Genomic DNA, 19258 nt, shown 5'->3' on the forward strand with positions numbered 1-19258 from the left:
CAGTTTTGGGTGCTAAAATATAAGAAGGATTTAAAGCTATTAAAGAGTGTCAAAGAAGGGACAAGAAAAAGGTGAAAGGCCTTGAGGGGAAGCTGTATGAGGAGCAGCTGAGGTCATTTGGTCTGTTCAGTCTGGAGGAGACTGAGGGAAGACCTTATTGCAGTCTACAACTTCCTTATGAGGGGAGGAGGAGGGGCAGGCCCTGATCTCTTCTCTGTGGTGACCAGTGACAGGACCTGAGAGGAGGTTTAGGCTGGAATTTAGAAAAAATTGCTTCACCCAGAGGGTGGTCAGTACTGGAACAGGCTACCCAGGGAAGTGTTCACAGTACCAAGCCTGATGGAGTTCAAGTATTTGGACAAGACACTTGGTGTGATTTTTGAGGTTGTCTTGTCCTCCAGGACGAGGAGTTAGACTTTTGATGATCCTTGTAGGTCCCTTCCAGCTCAGGTATTCTATGATTCTATGAGTCCCTTCTGTACGCTGGTAGTATATGTTTTGTCAGTGCCAGAAACTAAGAACACGAATGTCCCTGAGAGAAGAATGCACACAGAGTGATCAAAAGAACTCTCAACTAGAATTCTCTGTATAAAAATCAAAACTTCTCAAAATATTGATGTGCCATAGTATCATAATATATCAAAAGAGAGGAATTTCCACCAACATGAGAAGTGACTCATTTTTAAATAACCCACAAACCTCATTTGTTTTTCTGGTTTTCGTATTATCAAACAACTTCAAATAGACATGTGGTCATTGAACCCACAGAAGAAAAACAGTAACAGTTGTACTGTTTACCTCATACAAACTATTCTGTTACAATTACAGAGTGGTTTCACTCGTGTTTATACCTTATGGTAGAAAAAGTAATTGTAAAAAGTAAAGTTATCCCATTTTTTCTTTGATACCAGATACTTTTTAGTCACTTCTTCATATAATACAGTGTTCAATACAATTGCTAATAATTGCTAATGATAACAACTGGTCTTACGTCTACTTCAGAAGGTGCAGTCAAGTAGCAAGGGTTCTGTTTCCACATATCTACGCACTGGAAAATGAAAAAGCAGGATTAATATGTTAAATGGTCTAATTAAATAGTTAGAAGCATATGAAATTACTTCTCAGAACACTTACATTTCCAGCTTTAGAAATTTTGAGGTCATACTGCTGGGCTGCTTTCCTCTCCTTCCTTTTCTGTAAGTAATCAAGTATTCTGAGCTGAGGTGGAGCTGAGTAGTGAGCTACTTCCTGCTGTCTGTTCAGAGAGGACCTTGAGTACCTTTTAAAGCATCTATGGAAAAATGACACAAGCTTGTAAAACCATCAACATTAAATTCTCCACTGCCTGTGTAAAAACACAAAAATACGCAGAGAACTCCTACTTAAATTGAGACTAATAGGTTTTTAAATATTAATTTAAAATTGCTTTTCTGGGTGTGGTGGTTTGGGCTAGGCCTTCCTTGGTGACCAGTTTGTAACCAAGGAAGGGTCCAGATTTACCCAGTATTCCCTACGATTTTTACGTAAGCCAGATTATAAGAAGAAAGGAGGAGAGGTCTTCGCTCTCTTTCCTTCCGGCGGCTTGGAGGTGCAGGTTCCCTGCTGTTGAGTCTGCCGTGTTGGGGAGCGAGGCCTGGTAGGGCCTTGTCGACCTTGGGAGGCAGAGGTTGCCGGCGATCGTACCGGAGCGACTCTCGGTTGTCCCAAGGAGAGTGGTGGGATATTTTCTTTGCTAACTCTTAGTTACTAGATCTCGGGCTACTGATTGGGATATATATATATATATATATATATATATTTTATTTTGGTTTTGTTCCCTTTCCCTTTCCCCTTCCCTTGTGAAATTCTATATATATATTTTTTAAATTGTATATATATTTCAATTGTAACATAAGTGTAAATATATTTATATATATCACTTTAGCTGTCTTTCTCTCGTTTCGGGTTTTTCTTAGTTGGTTGGTTTTTTTTTCTCTCCCTCTTCTCCCCGAGGTTTGGGGGGGGGGGGGCTTCTGGTGGTAAGGTTTGGAGACTTGGCAGGGAGCCAGCTTCAAACCATATCACTGGGTTACACTGTACAACTCTAACTTTTTATTTCATATTTATAAAAGATACTAGTATTCTGTTCATCTGTTTCAGCAGTAAGAATGGGGTTATTTTTTTAATGCATAATTGAATCGAACATTATCAAACTCGTTGTTACAGTAATGCTGTTCCAGATATTCATTTAACCTTTGCCTATTTTACTAGTGGAATATTTGTTGACCACCAAGCTTTAATTTCAAGGACAGCTCGATCAATTTCGCTATTTATACCTTTAGACATTGCCACTAGTTTTACACTAGCATAGTATTTCAATACAGATCGAGTTTTAAATATTGCAGTAATTTTGAAAGACCATTAGTACATTTCCCTTCTACAGAGTGAATGCAACTCTTGTAGCAGAACAAATATGAACCATTTCAAGCTTTTGTGGGAAAAAAGTGAATAACCATGCACAAAAGTGAAATGAATTTCAACTTTTCCAAGATTCTGATATGCTTACACTTCTGTTTAGCCTGAATGTCAAACATGCAAATAATTCCTTTGATCTCCTCATTCAGGATTAAGCTTATACATAGCTTTTAACAAATCAGAGACCAATATGCAACATATCAATTTATATATTTTACAATACTAAGCTGCCATCTGACTCAGCCTACACATAAATTATGCAAAAAAAAAGGCAAAATCCAAACTGCAGTATAACAGATTATGTTGAAAAAATACATATATACACACTTTCCTTTGATATACAAAAATAAGCATACTACAGTATCTACTACCAACTGAAATACAGCACAATACTGAGCACTTTGAAATAAGATATAATTTCTTGACTGTTCCTCACACAACCCTAATAGTTCAGTAAGTATTTCATATGAGTACCTAAATTTTCACATAAAGCATTACTTATATTTTTCTTTGAAAATGTTTCACACTGAAAACTACCGTTTCATTGGGCGAGTGTTCATCTTCTGCTTGTTGTACAGGAGTCTGTTTGTAGTACACGTCACTGCTATTGAAGGATCAAGACACAAAGGCTCTGCTGTAGCCAAAATAAGTTGGCTCTCAAGTAGGAGTTTGTCCTCCTGTAATATAAACAGCTATTAATAAATGTAAAAATATGAAAACCTTTACACTAATTAAGCTCTTATATACCTATGCACATGGACATCATATTAGAGAAAACTGAAAAAATTGTGTGTGGATAGTCAACAGAAGAAACTGTTCAACAATTAAGTATCCCTAACCACTATTATTAGTTACAGAGCTTGGGTAGGGTTTCCAGTAGGAAAAAAACAAGGAATCTGCTGAAAAGCAGAGGTCATGTTCTGGGTTTTTTTGTGTGAGTTTTCTTTGTTTGCTTGCTTTAAACACAGTACTAGTGGCACTGAAATCCATTTTCTGTCAGTGATTTATACTGATGTATTAGCAATCAGTGCCATAAAGATGATCTACCGGGAATTAGGTTACAATTTGAATTATATTTGAGCATGACTGTGGCTCTGAAACACAAAAAAGAACACTGAGTACACCATGCTGTTCAGCAATTCACTACCTATAACTGTACTACTGTAGTTACTTTAGATTCTCTTTACTTTAAAAGTATCAACAGTAAAATAAAGGTGGAGGAGCAATTGTGTCATTAGATTGCCAGTGCTGTTATGGGGCTGCACACTGATGATGAACGAAGTAGGGTAAACTAGCTAGAGTCACTCCAAGGCTGTCATTTTTCACTTCAAAAATTAAGGTCTGACTCCACAAAATCTTCAGCAAATCCCATTGTATTCTATGGCATCTTGTGGAAAGATGGTATTAAATTAATTTGGCAGCTCTCTGAATCATGTACCATGCACAACTATACACACTGACAGTCTGAATTAATAAAAAAAGAGTAAGTTCTATATTTACTAAACAAATAGAAAATTTTACATAATTTTATTTTTTCGTGTATTTATGACATCACTGTAAATTTTAAAATAACTTCTAACCCACCTGTGTCCATTTGTGGTTGTCACTTGTTATAGAATGCACATCACAAATTAAAGTCTGAGGAAGAAGACATAATAGTAATTAGCTTTCAACTGAGTAATAAGACTTCTTAATATATGGTCTGTAATAGTATCCAGTCTAGGAACTATGGTAACACTGAGAAATTACTTAAGCCACTTCTCACCTGCATTGTAGGACGCAAAAGAATATGCTTGCTTTGGTATGTTGGAGATTTCATGTTACCAGACTGCCTATAGTCACGTATTTCTGCTATGACACATCCACAATGAAAAATATTAACCTAGTTGAAAGAAAAAAAAAAAACAACTTTTAAATAAATAAATATTTACCAATCCACCCCTGCCTCTAAATAGAAGTTTTTTATATAACATATAAAATTCAGTGAAACTATGAATAAAACTAATAATTAATTTTTTCAGACCGGTGCTCTTTACTACATGCCTACACATACCTAAAATACAAGCTTAAAATGTAGTGTTTCATATGCCAGCAAAGTAGTTTAAAAAAATTCCCATGCCAAACATTGTCATCATGACGAAGAACAAAGGGCATTTTGCTAGAGCACAGAACTGAAGTTGCTTCACAGTTATAACCACAGCAATCTCTCTTCTATCTCTTTCTCCTCAGTATTTTTTTCCTAAAGAACAATAAAATATTTATTTGAGGCTTTATATATTACAGTTTCAAATGCACAAGTGTCCTGTGATTAGAATCACCTATGTGAAGCATTCAAAAAAATCAAAGTCTATCTGGGTAAAAAACATAAGTTCTTGTCGAAAACAAAACTTTCAAACCTGTGATTTTTCCAAAAGATCAACCAAAATAGGTGGTAGTTCCTCTGCATCCAAATATTCAAGCAGCTCTGCTTCCTCATAAGGCAGACGAATGGTCTCAGAATCTGAATTTAAACAAAACATATTACTTTTCTTTCGCCTTTCAAGTTCCAACTTTAACAATGAGAAATCTAAAACAAACTTGCTACAGGAAAAAGCAGGGTTGGCAGAAACCTACCCAAACAGACCATTTTTTTTTTGCACAGTATTAATTTTCACATCTCTTTCTGTTTCTAGAGCTTTATTTTGCTCTTACGGTGCTAATAGACAGAATTTTTGCTCCCAGGTGACACACTGTATGCTCTTATTGCACGTCACAGTACCAACAGCAAGGAAATACAACCAAACTGGGACAAAAATGCCTTTACACAGACCTAGATATAGGAAACAGCAAAACAATCAATCTGACAGAAGGAACTTAATATAAGAGAAACTTGGATATGCAACTCCAGAAACTAAGTGGAAATAAGAGAATGAAAGGCTATCAAAAAGACTCATATCTACAGATTTACACTGCAACTCACAGCTTTATGTAAATTTTTAATTCAAGTACAGTTGTTTGTTCTCCCTCCACCCGTCGCCCCCAGAATGATCTTAGAAGTGGAACAGTTAAATGTAAGCAACAACACATTCTAACTATTTATATAGCATTCTGAGTGTTTTTAAAAATTAAAGAGCAAAATTATTACCTGAACCATTTTTTCCCCTGAGCATAAGCGAATAACCCTCATTTCCTGGATAGAGGTTCACTACAAGACATGACAACGTCTCCTGCATAACCAGCTTCTCAAGTAAATTCACATTTCGTCTCAGCTTCTGCTTTAAAAGTAAACATTGCTCATGAACATAGTACAATGAAATAATTAGTAGAAATAAAAACAATTGATAGAATATGAGTAATATTTAGATTAATAACAAAGCATACATCTAAACAAGTCCAGTTAAATTTAATTGTACTGTATTCAACAGAGTAAATATGTTATGTATTAGCACACACACTTACATGCACTGATTTTTTTAAAAACCTCCACTCATTTAAATTACAAACCCTAGAACTGAAAGTTCATAGACAACAGAATTAATGATGCTATGCTACGATGTTATAAATCTACAGTGGCCCTATTTATTTGTATAATTTCTATGAACATCATTTATCCTCTACACATTGTTTGATAAAACAACAAAATATTTAGTACTTTCAAATATTCCTAACAGAAGCAGATATTTCTCTCCAGGATTAAAATACTTAATTACAACATTTGGAAGCTTTAATTGCATTTTCTTGTCTGTATTTGCTGAAATCTGATCCAGCAGCTGCAGACACTATTCCCTTATTTAACTATAAGAATGATTTTTCCCATGTATAACAGATTTTTAAAATTACTTGGTCCGTTTTAGAGACCCCATATATATCCTATCAACTGAAACATTTAAAGCCCCCTTAGAACTTAAGACAATGAATTCTAAAACTCAGATAATTTAATACTTTCTGGCCGGAGGCCAGATTTCATCTCTGAATACCAGCCCTGAGTGGAGCCATTAACTGGGAGTTAATCTGAGCTCTCTACTAACCCTGCCAAACAACTCATTTCACACACACCCAACTAAGTAGTAGTGGGCTATCTTTTTTTGAACAAATTCATCTTTCCATAGATATTGAAAAGAGGGAAAGTAGGATCATAACTTATTGGGGAACAAACTTAGAGAAAAGGACTGAAAACAAAACCTCCAAATCCCACAGCAATATAATTAAAGAAAGAGAAAAGGGAAGAAAGTATTTTCAATTTCCTGCTATGTAGTTTTAGAATCATTGCCTAAAGTTAACTCTTCCCCATGCATCATGAATGATGGTGACTACATCTCACTGGCTTTTACAGTACAGAAATAGTGGAAACTAAGAAACAGACAAAGTAGCACCTAAATCCTTTTAGAATTAATGGGAAAAGAGTGGGGGACAATGGGGGAAAGTATGTCATAGCAACAACAGAGGTAAGAGACTGGTGATGAAAGCCAATTTCTCATACAGGATGCTGGAGATGCAGCATGTTAAGCAAAAGATTCTTCAGCCAGAACTCCTATTAACCCATCCACCAAACACCAGGAGGCTGCATGTGCGGTGCTTCAATTTTCAGACACATCCCTGAGTAGAGGATATAGCTATTGGGCTTTCACGCAGACACAGCAGGAAGCAGCCTGAGGTACAGGAAATGTCATCTGAGACCAAAGTCAGCATTCAACTACTCTGACATCCTCTTTTTAAAAAACTGATACTGTCATGTTTTGATGGAAAAGGTTTTGAGTATGTTCCTCTGTGTTGGGTAAATTAATTCTTTCATATTTAGCTATGCACTGGCACTAGGACAGAAAGAAATATGACAATTCTGTAAGGTATGTAAAGGAGATTAATTACACTAAAGTTATTTTTAAAAATAACAAATAAAACAATAAAAACCAATTCCATTCCTCTATCATTGGGATAGAACCAATACAACTTCTAGAAGCTGTTACTGATAATACTGTTAACAGTTCTAATCCAACTTTGCTATTTTCAGGAGCTGAAGAAAAAGGATCATTCAATTAATGGCATTATTCCACCCAAAATACAGGCACAGAATAATTTATACTAACTAGTAACCACTCATGGAATTTCTAGATGAACAATATTTTTTTCCTAAATATTTGTCTATGTATGCAAGACATAGACATGAGATTTATTTTATGGAAGGCTTCTGCTCCTTAACATCTCAGAAATAAAATATATATCATGGTAATTAAATTGCAAATGTAATAAAATTCAGTTAATTGCATCACTCTCTAAATTTATAATTAAGTGAATGATATGTTAGTTTTATTTTTTAAGTTTTGTTCAATAATTGTTGGCCACTCATGGCTTGGATTTTTAGGTTGTTACATTTTTTTGGAGGCTAGGATGATGAGGGGGGAAAACAGGTAAAGGAAAAAGGAGAGGACAATCACATAGGCCTGAGAACATTTCTGACATTGCATTCGTATAACCTCAGATTTTAAAGACATATTATAAAAACATGTTAAAATATAAAGCCTTTCCAAGACATTGGAGTAAATTAGTGTTTTAAGTACAAACATTTCAACGTGTCGATAAAGTTACATTTCACTAAGCATGAAAAGTTTTTATGTCTACAAAAAATACTTTTCTCCTTTGAGCTGGCACTCTGAGATACTGTGTCAAAACTGATATTAAGCATTAGCTCAGGTCTTGTGTGTAAAGATTATAAAGATCAAGGACTGGCCTGAGGTGTATTATGTTGCTTTATACTACAAGAGTTCAGATACCAAGCCACCAGGACAGCTCTACTGCTCTGTTACAGCAGCTAAACCTCTACCCTCTCTGATTTCACTCAGAGAAAAGCAGCACTCCTCCCTCCTGAACATGCACTGCAGGGACTGTGTGATGGATGGGAAGCCGCACAGAGAAGACATAGGTGCTTCTTTCTCTTCCTGTGAATTCTGATGACTACCACTGAATAAAGAATACTTAGCACTCCTGCCTAACCAGACTGAAGTAGTGATTTTATGTTGTTTATTATTCCTCCACCCTTGGCTACAAGCAAAATGTTAATTTTAATACCTACTCCTCAAACAGCGCACAGAGTATTACACAAAATTATGTTATCTTTATCATGACTGCTTTTCTTATTCCTCACTGTAGCATATTAAACTGATTTTCCCATCTACCTTTACAACTGAAAAGTTGGTCAAAAAGCTTAAAATAAACAGATCACTCCCAAAAAAAAAAAAAGCACTACTTCATGAATGCACAGAAGATGCACCTTGAAAGGAACTGAAGTGACTTTCATTACAGTGTTCTGAAACTCTGTTTACTCCAAGATGTTTTACATGCTTGCACACTGATGCTATCACGTGCAGCTGTCAGAAGACACCAACTGAGAATAAGCAACTGATCAATGATTTTCCATTTCTTTTTTAAATTTGTTTTTGTAGCAGAGATCTTCAGATTTACCTGCCTTGCAGAAGGCGTGATCTATGATCCTAAGAGTCTATGATCCTTCCAGTCCATAGGCCAGGTGTGTTTCCACATTTGTGTTTAACACTGAGTCCAAAATTTTTTTTTTTTTTTTATTTCCACTTTTACATATGGGAATGTTGCACACTAGAGGCCAAGTGAAGCCAACTCTTTCATTAGACAACCACTTCAACACAGTTAGTTCTCTCTTGAGTGTGCATATGCAGAAATAGAAGAGACCCAAAAAGCAATGAAGCTGGGTAGACTGGAGTAATAGGGGAATAATAATTAATTAGGGAGAAAGTTAAGACTGAAAAACAATATTCAGTGCTAATTTAAAAATTGCTTCTGAGTGGACAATCTAATTACAACTTGTACCATCAAAACGGTGTAATACTGGAATACAAACTTCGACAGTTCTGTACACTAAAGCCTTTAAGCTACATCCAAGTCATTGATCAAATTCTAGTTAGAACTCAGTTCAGTTTTACTTTGCCAATTAAGAAACAAATACACGATCCTATGCTTGTGGATGAAGTTTCACAGTAGCATTATCTTTTAACCTTTGTACCTCGATCTTTGAGCTTCTCATTTTCAATTGTTACAATCCCTAACATAAGACCAAGGTATGTATTAACTATTCACATCTTAGTTCAGTGAATAAGGGCTCTACGTACAAACTTGCCTATCATAAGATTCCAACTCCTCAATAAAGAACTTACTTTTTTATTCAAATCTAGATCAGCAACAATCCCTTTCACCTACTCTGATGTTATAACTCGTTTCACTACTTCAATTTTATTATAGTTGGGTAAGTTTGCCCAGTGCCTTCTAGTTTAGTAAGACCTGTTGCATTAAAATCCCAGGGTTTTTCCTAGATTCCAGTCTAGCAAGGCTGATCTTCTCCCTGCTGCTCAAATATTTTACTACCCATTCACTACTGATGTTTTTCAAGTCTATAATTTGCTTAAAACCTCACATCTGTGATTTGAATCAAGATCATATGCTAAATACAATCAACCATATCAGAATCACCGAAAGCAATTACAGGTGCTCGATAAGTAACATCTCACATCCATTTAGCTTCTCATTTGTTTTTATTTCCTTGGAAGCAGCAATACAGCAGATTCCACAGCTTGTTCTTCTTGTTCCATGGTTTAGCAAAGTAACTTGTGCCTTTTTACAGCTTATATTTAGCATTGCTAAGTCTGCTTCAGCTTCTTTGCTAACGTTATGAAAAAATTTCACAAACTTCTGAGTTTACAAGCTGTTAGAGAAATAAATCTGACTTTACAGCAAAGTATAGAGTCAAAAATTATCCACATTTTTTCCTACGGCAGTCATTCGAAGCAATTGATTCTGAAACAGTGATTAAGACAGAATGAATAGGTCACTCAAGCCAGTCTAGGCCTTACTATTCATATTATATCATTCAGTTACTTTAATAGTACTGCTCTCTAATAAACCTGTTAGATAGATCTGTCCATTCCAGACCATTCTTTTGAAATTCTCTCTTTCCATATAAAGAAAAGCATCTCAAGAGTACACTAAATACAGTCCTCAGCAAGCATTCTACTTTATAATCTCTAAAAACAGATTCAGGGTTACCAGTTACCAGGTAGTCATTGGCCTTCCCATTACCTTGTTTTTATTTCAAACTGGACTAAGATGATGCTATTAAATTACACAGCTTAGTCCACAAAACTCATAATAATTGTTTCTCCTGTAGTCTTAGCCTTAGGTAACTACTACAGTGGGAAGAGTTTATTCTTCTTTTAACAAAGAAATTAATTGAAATAAAAAAATGTATTTTCTGAACTTGCCTGTTTAGACAGCAATTAAAAGCTTCTCAGCAATTTCCACTTACCTTTATCTCGGGCTCTTTTTCACATTCTTCTGTATATAAATCATAGAGTTTTTGAAACACAGATTTTCTGCAATTAAAAAAGCTTAACATGTAACCAAAATTAAATCAAAAGAAATGTCACTTAAAAACTGAATACTGAAACTCTTAATACCTTCCACTGGATAAATATTTTCTTTTGGGAGGTCTCTGACGGGCACTTTCAATGATATACTACAAGAGAAAAGTAAACCAAAAAAATAACATACATTACAAAGAAATTTAATTCTATCTACCACACAACTTTAGATCATTACCAGACAGTGTTCCACATATACAGAAAGTAATTAGCAGCTATGCTACATGACTGTTCCAAAAGTGTACTGAACACAATTTGGTCTACGTTATAGTCATCAACAAGAACACAGCTCAGTTTAGTTGTCAAAAGTAGCATTTCATGGCTATGGGATTAGTTGCACACAAAGTCTTGATTCTGCATTCATGTTTTTTAATTACAGCAGTAATTAACACTACTGTACTTCGCTAACGTTACTAAAGTTAACATAGTTAACACACTGACAGTAATGGGGTGAACATGCTAAGATATGACCAAATTTATGCATACTGGCTCGACAACATCTACAATCAAGTACTCCTCAACAAAACTAATTTCAGGAAGTTTAGTTTTCCCCGTCTTTTGCATTTACATTTGTTTTCTCTATAGAGCTGTGCATTATAAATACAATTCACATTCATTAAATATTCCTATTAAAAAAGAATAAGAGAGATATCATCCTACATTAAATATGATTTATATTCTAATAAGGTTTTTCCTAATCATTGTTCTTTGTCTGAAGTATTTTGATTAACAGCTTAGTTCAGAATTTCAGTGAAGAGAGGATTGCCCACAGAAACATTTCCCATTACAGGAATGGTTCAAGGTAACGTGTCACGTGTCAGCATGAAAGAACATGAATGTGAAGACACTTGCCTCTTTGTTCTAACTGGGCTATCCTTAAAAACAAATAGGATTTTACCATATATTTCTGCCAGCTGTCTTGTAGAGCTCTGCCTATTTCACAGCACACAGATGCTAGTTTAAAAAGGGAAAACTGAAGTCCTGCATAGTCTATCACCATCATACTTGATGTCTGTAGTACAATGGGTAAGAGACAAATACATGACAACAATTGTAGTGAGAATTTTGTAAACTCAGTGTTACATGTATGGGTGATTATTTATACACATACCTATATTTACATAACATGCTTTTCCACTGCTTTTCAGACAAAATAAAAATATAACTTGTATTTTTATAACTGTGAGATGAATATATTATGTACAAGCAAGTAATTTAGCTGCTTCTTACCTCAGCACGATCCAATGCCTGTTCTAAAGCTTGTTGCTGCAAGAATCACAAAGGGGTTTTTCAAATTACATGACTTGTTTAAACATCCTCATGCATAAAGACACCACATATGGACTTATAATTAGAAGATGTGCTCAAACATTCTTTGGCACATACTAAACAGTTGAAATCTCATGTAACTGTATCACAAGGTTTGGCTAAATTATGTAGCCTTAGAACAATGAAAGGCAATTGAAATTAAAAATAGGAATAGAAATTACGCCTAATAAAAGCAGTAACAAATATTTACCAAAACACTTAGAGATGACAAGTAGATAACCTGTTCTCCTTTGTTAAGGTGGTCACTGATTCAACAGAAAGCCTAAGCCAAAGCGTCCCTCAACAGTCGTCCAGGAAGAAAACATTTTCACTTCTAGATACTGGTGCCCAAGTATTAATACACAAAATGGAAATTAAGATCTTGTGTTCAGAATGTTACTTCTGCACACGATACAATTTGAGAAGAGTTTCTTATGACATACCGTTAGGTGGCTAAGAAACAAAACCAGCTTCCACTCCAGATTTCCTCTAAAGTAGGCTAAGTCTGGACAACTCTACCAAAACACAGCAAAATCTGGAAAAGCTACTCTATATCCCATTGCATAGTATACTCAATACCATTTACTTTAATGAATTTAGCTCCTCTGAAATGTCTTTCACTTCAGAATACCTGCAGCCAATATTCCTGTATTCCAAGAAGATCAAAAAGAGTAATGAGTTCTTGGACTAAAATTTAACACAAGTATTTCAATCCGGAATAAACAAAAAAAGAAAGTTTTCCTCGGGGCCTAACTTTCCTCCTCTGGCACTCACTTCAGCTCTGATGCCTCCTTTGCGTCCTTCGTAGAGGAATAACATGCAGCTGCTAAATGCACTAGACAATGAAACTGATTCAGGGCAGGGAGGAGAGAGAGAGAACAATACTAATTTCAGGGACAGGTGGATAATGCCCTTAGGAATGTATTGTAACAAGCTCTAATATTCAGTAAAGCTTAGAAACATTTGTAATAGATATCTCTTCTCAGATACATATTTGTGTTATTTCCTCAGTTTAAGCCGTCCCTATCAGCTGTTCGTGAAAGCAAATACCTTTACTTGAACGTCAAGGAACAGAAGGCGCGTGAGCCATGTCCAGTCCAACGTAGCACCAGTTATTTCACAGATAGTGAATATTTCATATTTTGTTATAATAGAATTCAAGGAAGAAAAACATTACACAATAACAAAGTAACAACAAAGAAATATACAACAAAACCACTCAGGCATTTTACCATTCATCTACAACATACCTAACACAAAATTTCTTACCTGTTCACAAAAAAAGCCATCTACTTAACATGCTATTACTTCTTAGAGTCCACCACTACAGAAGATGTAAATTTTCAAGTGTCTAGGTGTTTTAATGAAAATGTCTAATACTCATGCTTTCTATTTAAGTCTAGTGGATAACTGCATGATTTCAGATATTCAGTTTCCTGACTGCTTAACATTAGGTAACAATCCAAAGCAATATTAGGACTAGTGAACAGAATACTATGTGGAAGCAGGATTTATATACACCCAACTGTCCATCAATTGTGACTGAAAACCCACCACTAGCTTCATATGACAATTCCGATGATGCACTGGTCAGTGACTAAGCGTTTAGAAGCATTCACAAGCTATGAAGGAACGAACATACCCCTGAAAAAAAGAATGTCAGAGCCCAGAAGTGACATGCAAAATAATTTTTTTAAAGAAGATGTGAAACACTGATGGTATTCTCCTCGTCAGCCAGACAGCTAGCAGGCTAGAGCAAAAGGATCTGAAATATATTATCCGAATCATAACTTACCATTGTAGTTGAGGCCACGTGACCAAACTACAAAAGAAGTACTTTGGGAGTTTGGTGGAGCAGGCAAAGAATCATATTTTATGGTCACACTTGGGGTACTGAAAAAAAAAAAAAAGGAGAAAAAGTATCACTAAGAAACTAAATGAGTATTTTATTTAAATATAAGATTTTTCGTAGCTAATTGTATTGAAATGTCATTTGCATAGTATTCTTTCCTCCAAACGTAGAAACAAGAGTTCCATTCACTGCTAGTGTAGAGGTTCTCCTTCTAATGACTGCTACTCCTCTTCATAATAATTTTGCACTAGTTACATTAAATAGTAATGAGCATGCAAGTAAGCTTACATAGCCAAGTACTCTTCTCTTGCAGTAGTCTGCCTAGACATCCCACATATCATATCCTCAGATGCACAGAAAGCTAAAATATTTAATGACAATCAGAGTGCTTAGCACACTCCATCAGTTCTTTTGTTTTGCTTTCGAGCAGGTGTTATTCCCAGTCAACACCTCCACTAGCGGTGTCTTCCAGCACTGTTTTGCGTTGTTAGTTTAACACTGACTCACGGCAAGCGTCTGCCGGGGCGGAGAGCGACCGAGGGCAGCAGCCGACCAGGAAGGGCCGGGCCGGCCTAAGCCAAGGGTGCAGGACGGGTCCCAGTCCCGACACCTCCCGCCGCCCCCTCCCCGGCGCGGTCGGGGGAGCGCCATGCCCGGGGGACCCCCGCGCTCCGCCAAGCGCAGCTACCTGTCGGCCTGTCCCGCGGAGCCCCCGGCACATCGGCCCCGCCGCCCGCCCCACCATCCACCCCGCCGCTTCCGAGCCGCTCCGGAAGGGGCGGGAGCGGCGCCATGGAGAGCGGGCGGGCAGGGCGGGGAGAGGCTGGCGGCGCTGTTTGGGGGGCGGAAGTCCGGAGGGTTCAGTGGTAAAAGAAGAGCTGGGAGAGTTCTTCGAGGCGAAGGATTAATTCCGTTGTGAAGGTCAGAATAGGTTTCCGTGTGTCTCAAGGGTGCTGTAAGGATATTTGAAGGTTTTTGGTGTGTGACTCCCGGCCAGCAGCATGTCGTGGAAACTGGTTTCTTTTGAGAGCAGAGAGGATTCAGAGTATCCTGAGCTGGAAGGAACCCACTGCGATCATCAAGTCAAGTTCCTGGCCCTGCACAGGACAACCCCAAAAATCACACCATGTGTCTGAGAACATTGTCCAGACACTTATTGAACTCTGTCAGGCTTGGTGCCACGACCACCTCCCTGGGGAGCCTGTTCGAGTGCCTGACCACCCTCTGGGTAAAGAACCTTACTGTAAAATCCAACCTAAACTTCCTATGACACAGCTTCATGCCATCCCTTTGGATCCTGTCACTAGTCACCTGAGAGAAGTCCCCCCTCTTCCCCTCACAAGGAAGTTGTAGGCTAGGATGAGGTCTCCCCTCTGTCTCCGCTTCTCCGGGCTGAACAGAGCAAGTTACCTCAGCTGCTCTTCATATTGCTTCCCCTCAAGGCCCTTTACCATCTTCTTGTCCCTCCTTTGGACGCTCCGTAAAAGCTTAATATCTTTCTTACGTTGTAGCACCCAAGACTGCATGCAGGACTCGAAGTGAGGGTGCACCAGTGCAGAGAGGAGCCAGACAATCCCCTTGCTCAACTGGCTGGCGATGCTGTGCCTGATGCCCCCCAAGACACGGTTGGCCCTCCTGGCTGCCGGGTCACTGCTGACTCATATTCAACGTGCCATCGACCAGGACCCCCAGGTCTCTTTCTGCAGGAAAGGTTGACTTGTGGGTAGTGTGATAGCAATTCAGGGGCAGAGAGGGATAACCTGGAAAACGTACGGTGGGCACATGGCCGGGGCAGCTTTGTTTAGTATAAGCTCAGTGATTGTAAAGTTTACTCAGTCTTAATACTCTGTATTTTCACAATTCTTGTTTGAGGTACACAGGAATTGTGCTACAGAACGATACTGGGAACATTTAGGCCTCTTTTCTCTGTAATAAATTATTGTGTTTTAGCATCTGCTTCTGGGCAACTTGCTAGAGCTGCTGGGTGGTTCATCAGATCATTATGTAAACATTATGCCATCAATTTGAAGTGATAAAAGCTAATTTTAAAATTTAATTAAAAGCCTGCTGTTTGTAAAGTGAAAAAAATATGACTGCCTGGTTTGGGGAGTTGGTTTGTTTATTTTTCCAGAATGTTCAATTTTCTGTAAAATCAGACAAAATAGATAAAGAAGAACTTCACAGCAGATTTGATATGTTCACATACATACTGAAAATTTGTTTGATTTATATAGTAAATAGCTAAGGGATTGGAAGCAACTTGAGAAGAAATTTAGTGTGACTTCTCTCTCCAGAGGGGTTAAATAATGCCTGTATTGTTTTTGGCAGATAGTTGTCTAACAATGATCAGATCTGTCTGCAAGCAAAGTTAAATAATGTTGTTGTTGGATTTGTAACAACACATATGTTATTACAAATTAACAAACATCACTGTTGCTTGATAAAATGTCTTTATGATAAAGGATTGAAACATCATCACATTAGGAAAACGGTTAATTTATTATTTGTATTCCTAAAAGAATAAGAACTGGGGAAAAAATATTTTATCTTCCCACAACATGAACAGAAGAGTTGAAGGATATGGCTAAAATAAACTAGTCCCAGGATCACATGAGATGTGTACAGTGCTGTGTTAGATCACTTCTAAGGGCATCCATACTCTTAAGTATTTCCAAGCTCTCCTAGGCACATCTCCACTATACATGGCACATACTGTCCCTGGGTACAGCACTTACCTGACTTGTAGCATGTTACTCCCAGGCCTTTCTAGAACTTCCAGCTGAGTCATAATTTATTTACTCACAGCAATAAGTGAATCTTCTACCCTGTGATCCAGCAGCCAGTCCTACGGGAAAAAAAACACACCTAAGACTACCTTTCAATGGCTTTGTTAACCTTGCAGTGCTGACTTGTCCTAAAAAGGAGTGACTTGAAAGCTCAAGAAAGTTTAAACACTGTGAGCTCCAGGTAGCTCTGGACAGAGTGAAGTGCTTCCTGGAGGACTACCTGGGTACTCTGTCCTGGTGCTGACACTGTTTTGATTTCAGCACTGTATTCTTTGTAGCCCTTCTGTGTCTCACAGCATATCCAAAATGTTGTGAGTCATAATTGGTGATGGTGCCTAGAGTCTCTCAGAGGTTCTCAGTACATAGAATAAAAACCTCTGATGAGATCAGTGTTTTTCATCTGTGGGCATAAACAAGTTGGACACCTAATTTCAGCAATTGAGAAGCTACGTTATTGGTTTGTTAGGAGCCCATGTTGTTCCTGAACACCAGAGAAAAGGTAATCAGGATCCCATCCTGGTCCAGGAGCAGGTGGCAGTTCTTCCTCAACTCATCCAGGCACTTAATAGATGTATGGTACAGCAGTTCTGCAGCTGCATTTGATCCAGCTTTGAAGTTAGCTCACCTTTGAGCATGCAGTTGGGCTACCTTTTAATCTAAATTTTTCTAAACTTCTGCACTGTATGCCATCTTCTTCACATTGCCCAGTAACTGTAAAAGTTGTCAGAACATGATTGTCATTGTGAAAGCCACTTTTGGGTCAATTTTGTTGTGAACTGAAGAACACTGGGAATGTGAGAGTGCTAAACTGTTAACTGGGCTTTGTTTTGAAAGTATTAATTATAATTTTTTTTATTTCAGTTTAAGTCTGTAACTTTCTGTATTTTAATGGGATTAAAGAGTTGAACATGGCAAAATACAGGCATAAATTAAATCTCATTTCATCTCACCTTCATCTGATGCTCAGAGCAACATTGTGGAGCTCTGGCTCGCCACCAGAGTGACAATCTGCAGGAAGTTCTTGTGTGTCTAAACTCTGTCGTGTTTCACTTGGATTAGACAGGCTACCTCTCTCTGCCCAGCAACATCCTCACCCCCTTTGAAGGACCTACACATTAACATGTTCTTTTGCCATGGTCTAGCTTGGTGAACCTGATGCCAACTCTTAGTTGACTGCACAATCTGTTACTTCTCAGTGCCCATCTGATCAGGTCTTCTGTTGGCTCATGTTGTGTTGCTTTGGGAGCAGGTCTTTGCCGGTGTGCCAAATGCCAGAAAGACCCACAGGCATTCACTGCAGAGAAACGGTGACCTGAGTAGCTGCAGAAATTTCATAAGACCTCCTATCCAAAGGCTTAGTTAATAATCCCAATGTCACATTTTCTGGTCCATTCCTCTAGAAAGATTATTGTTATGTGGAAAAAATTATCACTTTATTCTCAGCTGTTCACTGTTTGACTGTAGAAAATGAAAGATTGAGCTGTGTTCTTAGCCTGTACCAGCAGGGTTCATGTTTTGAGTGCCTTTTTTCTCCACTTTAGGCTGGAGTGGATTTCATGATGAAAACTGCCTTCCCCAGTTACTCATTCTTTTGGAAATCTTAGACTTTCCTATACCAACTCATATTTTCTTCATTTCTATCCAGTTGTCTTTGTGTTCTTGTGCTCTCTACAATCGACGTGGAAAAGCCTGAAGATTTTGAAATAGCAAAGCTGGAGGTTTGAAACTGATCTGGGAACCCAATGACTTTTCCAGTGAAAAAAATGGAAAATCAGTCCTCAGGGCTGGTAGTCCCTCTTGTTGCTTGTCCATCTCGTCCATTCTTGAGTGTAACCCACTTAAAGAACCACCATCAAAGGTATTGGCAAAAAGCAGGTTTTAATATGAATTTGTGAAAGTGCAACTTTAACAGAGTTTGATGGAAAGGTTCACTCTATTGCTTATTATGTAGATGAAACATACAGAGGAAAATTGGATTGGAATCAACATAGAATAATTTACACAGAGACTGGGGATTCAAAGATGAAGGTGCAAAGGATATAAACACCAAAGATAAGATGAAGGTGCAAAGGATATAAACACCAAAGATAAGGGTGCAAAAGGGTTTAGCAGCACTTAATTATTAACTGATTTAACAACTAAAAAGTGATTAAATAGGATTTACTAAAATTAAAAGCAGTGACTTAATTATAGATTCATAATGGCAACATTCATGTCATGATAAATTCACACAGATGCACACAAGCGAAGAGAGGTATACAGCTATATCTAAATGTGTAAAAATTCCCCTCAGGTTCAGTGAAATACTCTCCTGAAATCCCTTAACATTCCTCAACTGGCATGGGTTGCACCTAGAGGAAGGCATGTGGGGGGTGGGGTATCAGCCTAGCCCTTGTCATCAGCAACGGTCTTTTCTATATTGCAGATTTGAGGGTTCA

At 37.6% G+C, this 19258-nt stretch overlaps 1 protein-coding gene and 1 long non-coding RNA gene across 14 annotated transcripts in view; one reads left to right on the forward strand and one right to left on the reverse strand.

Annotated features, from left to right (window-relative positions):
- SUPT20H (SPT20 homolog, SAGA complex component) overlaps window positions 1-14819 on the reverse strand; it is a 34014-nt gene extending 19195 nt beyond the window's left edge. For 8 of the 13 annotated variants that reach the window (XR_004355056.1, XR_004355057.1, XM_032677981.1 and 5 more), the window contains exons 1-12: window positions 14723-14815; window positions 13978-14075; window positions 12105-12140; window positions 10911-10969; window positions 10760-10826; window positions 5579-5708; window positions 4851-4954; window positions 4220-4336; window positions 4039-4092; window positions 2992-3131; window positions 1135-1291; window positions 992-1048 (exon numbers count right to left, since the gene is read on the reverse strand). Coding sequence is in view for 11 of the 13 variants with exons in the window: in XM_032677981.1 (XP_032533872.1) it covers window positions 992-1048; window positions 1135-1291; window positions 2992-3131; window positions 4039-4092; window positions 4220-4336; window positions 4851-4954; window positions 5579-5708; window positions 10760-10826; window positions 10911-10969; window positions 12105-12140; window positions 13978-13980 (924 nt within the window). In the remaining 2 variants the exon portion in view is untranslated. Of the gene's footprint in view, window positions 1-991; window positions 1049-1134; window positions 1292-2991; window positions 3132-4038; window positions 4093-4219; window positions 4337-4850; window positions 4955-5578; window positions 5709-10759; window positions 10827-10910; window positions 10970-12104; window positions 12141-13977; window positions 14076-14722 lie in introns of all 13 variants that reach the window. The other 5 variants (XM_032677983.1, XM_032677977.1, XM_032677974.1 and 2 more) reach the window with 2 other exon arrangements.
- A 46-nt stretch (window positions 14820-14865) lies between these two features.
- Window positions 14866-17686, forward strand: LOC116782009. Its single transcript, XR_004355060.1, has 2 exons — window positions 14866-15262; window positions 15546-17686. It is a non-coding gene; the product is annotated as an uncharacterized LOC116782009 (long non-coding RNA).
- Window positions 17687-19258: the final 1572 nt, after the last annotated feature.

Source organism: Chiroxiphia lanceolata, chromosome 2 (genome assembly GCF_009829145.1).
Source record: "Chiroxiphia lanceolata isolate bChiLan1 chromosome 2, bChiLan1.pri, whole genome shotgun sequence".
In the NCBI taxonomy this organism is placed as follows: domain Eukaryota; kingdom Metazoa; phylum Chordata; class Aves; order Passeriformes; family Pipridae; genus Chiroxiphia; species Chiroxiphia lanceolata.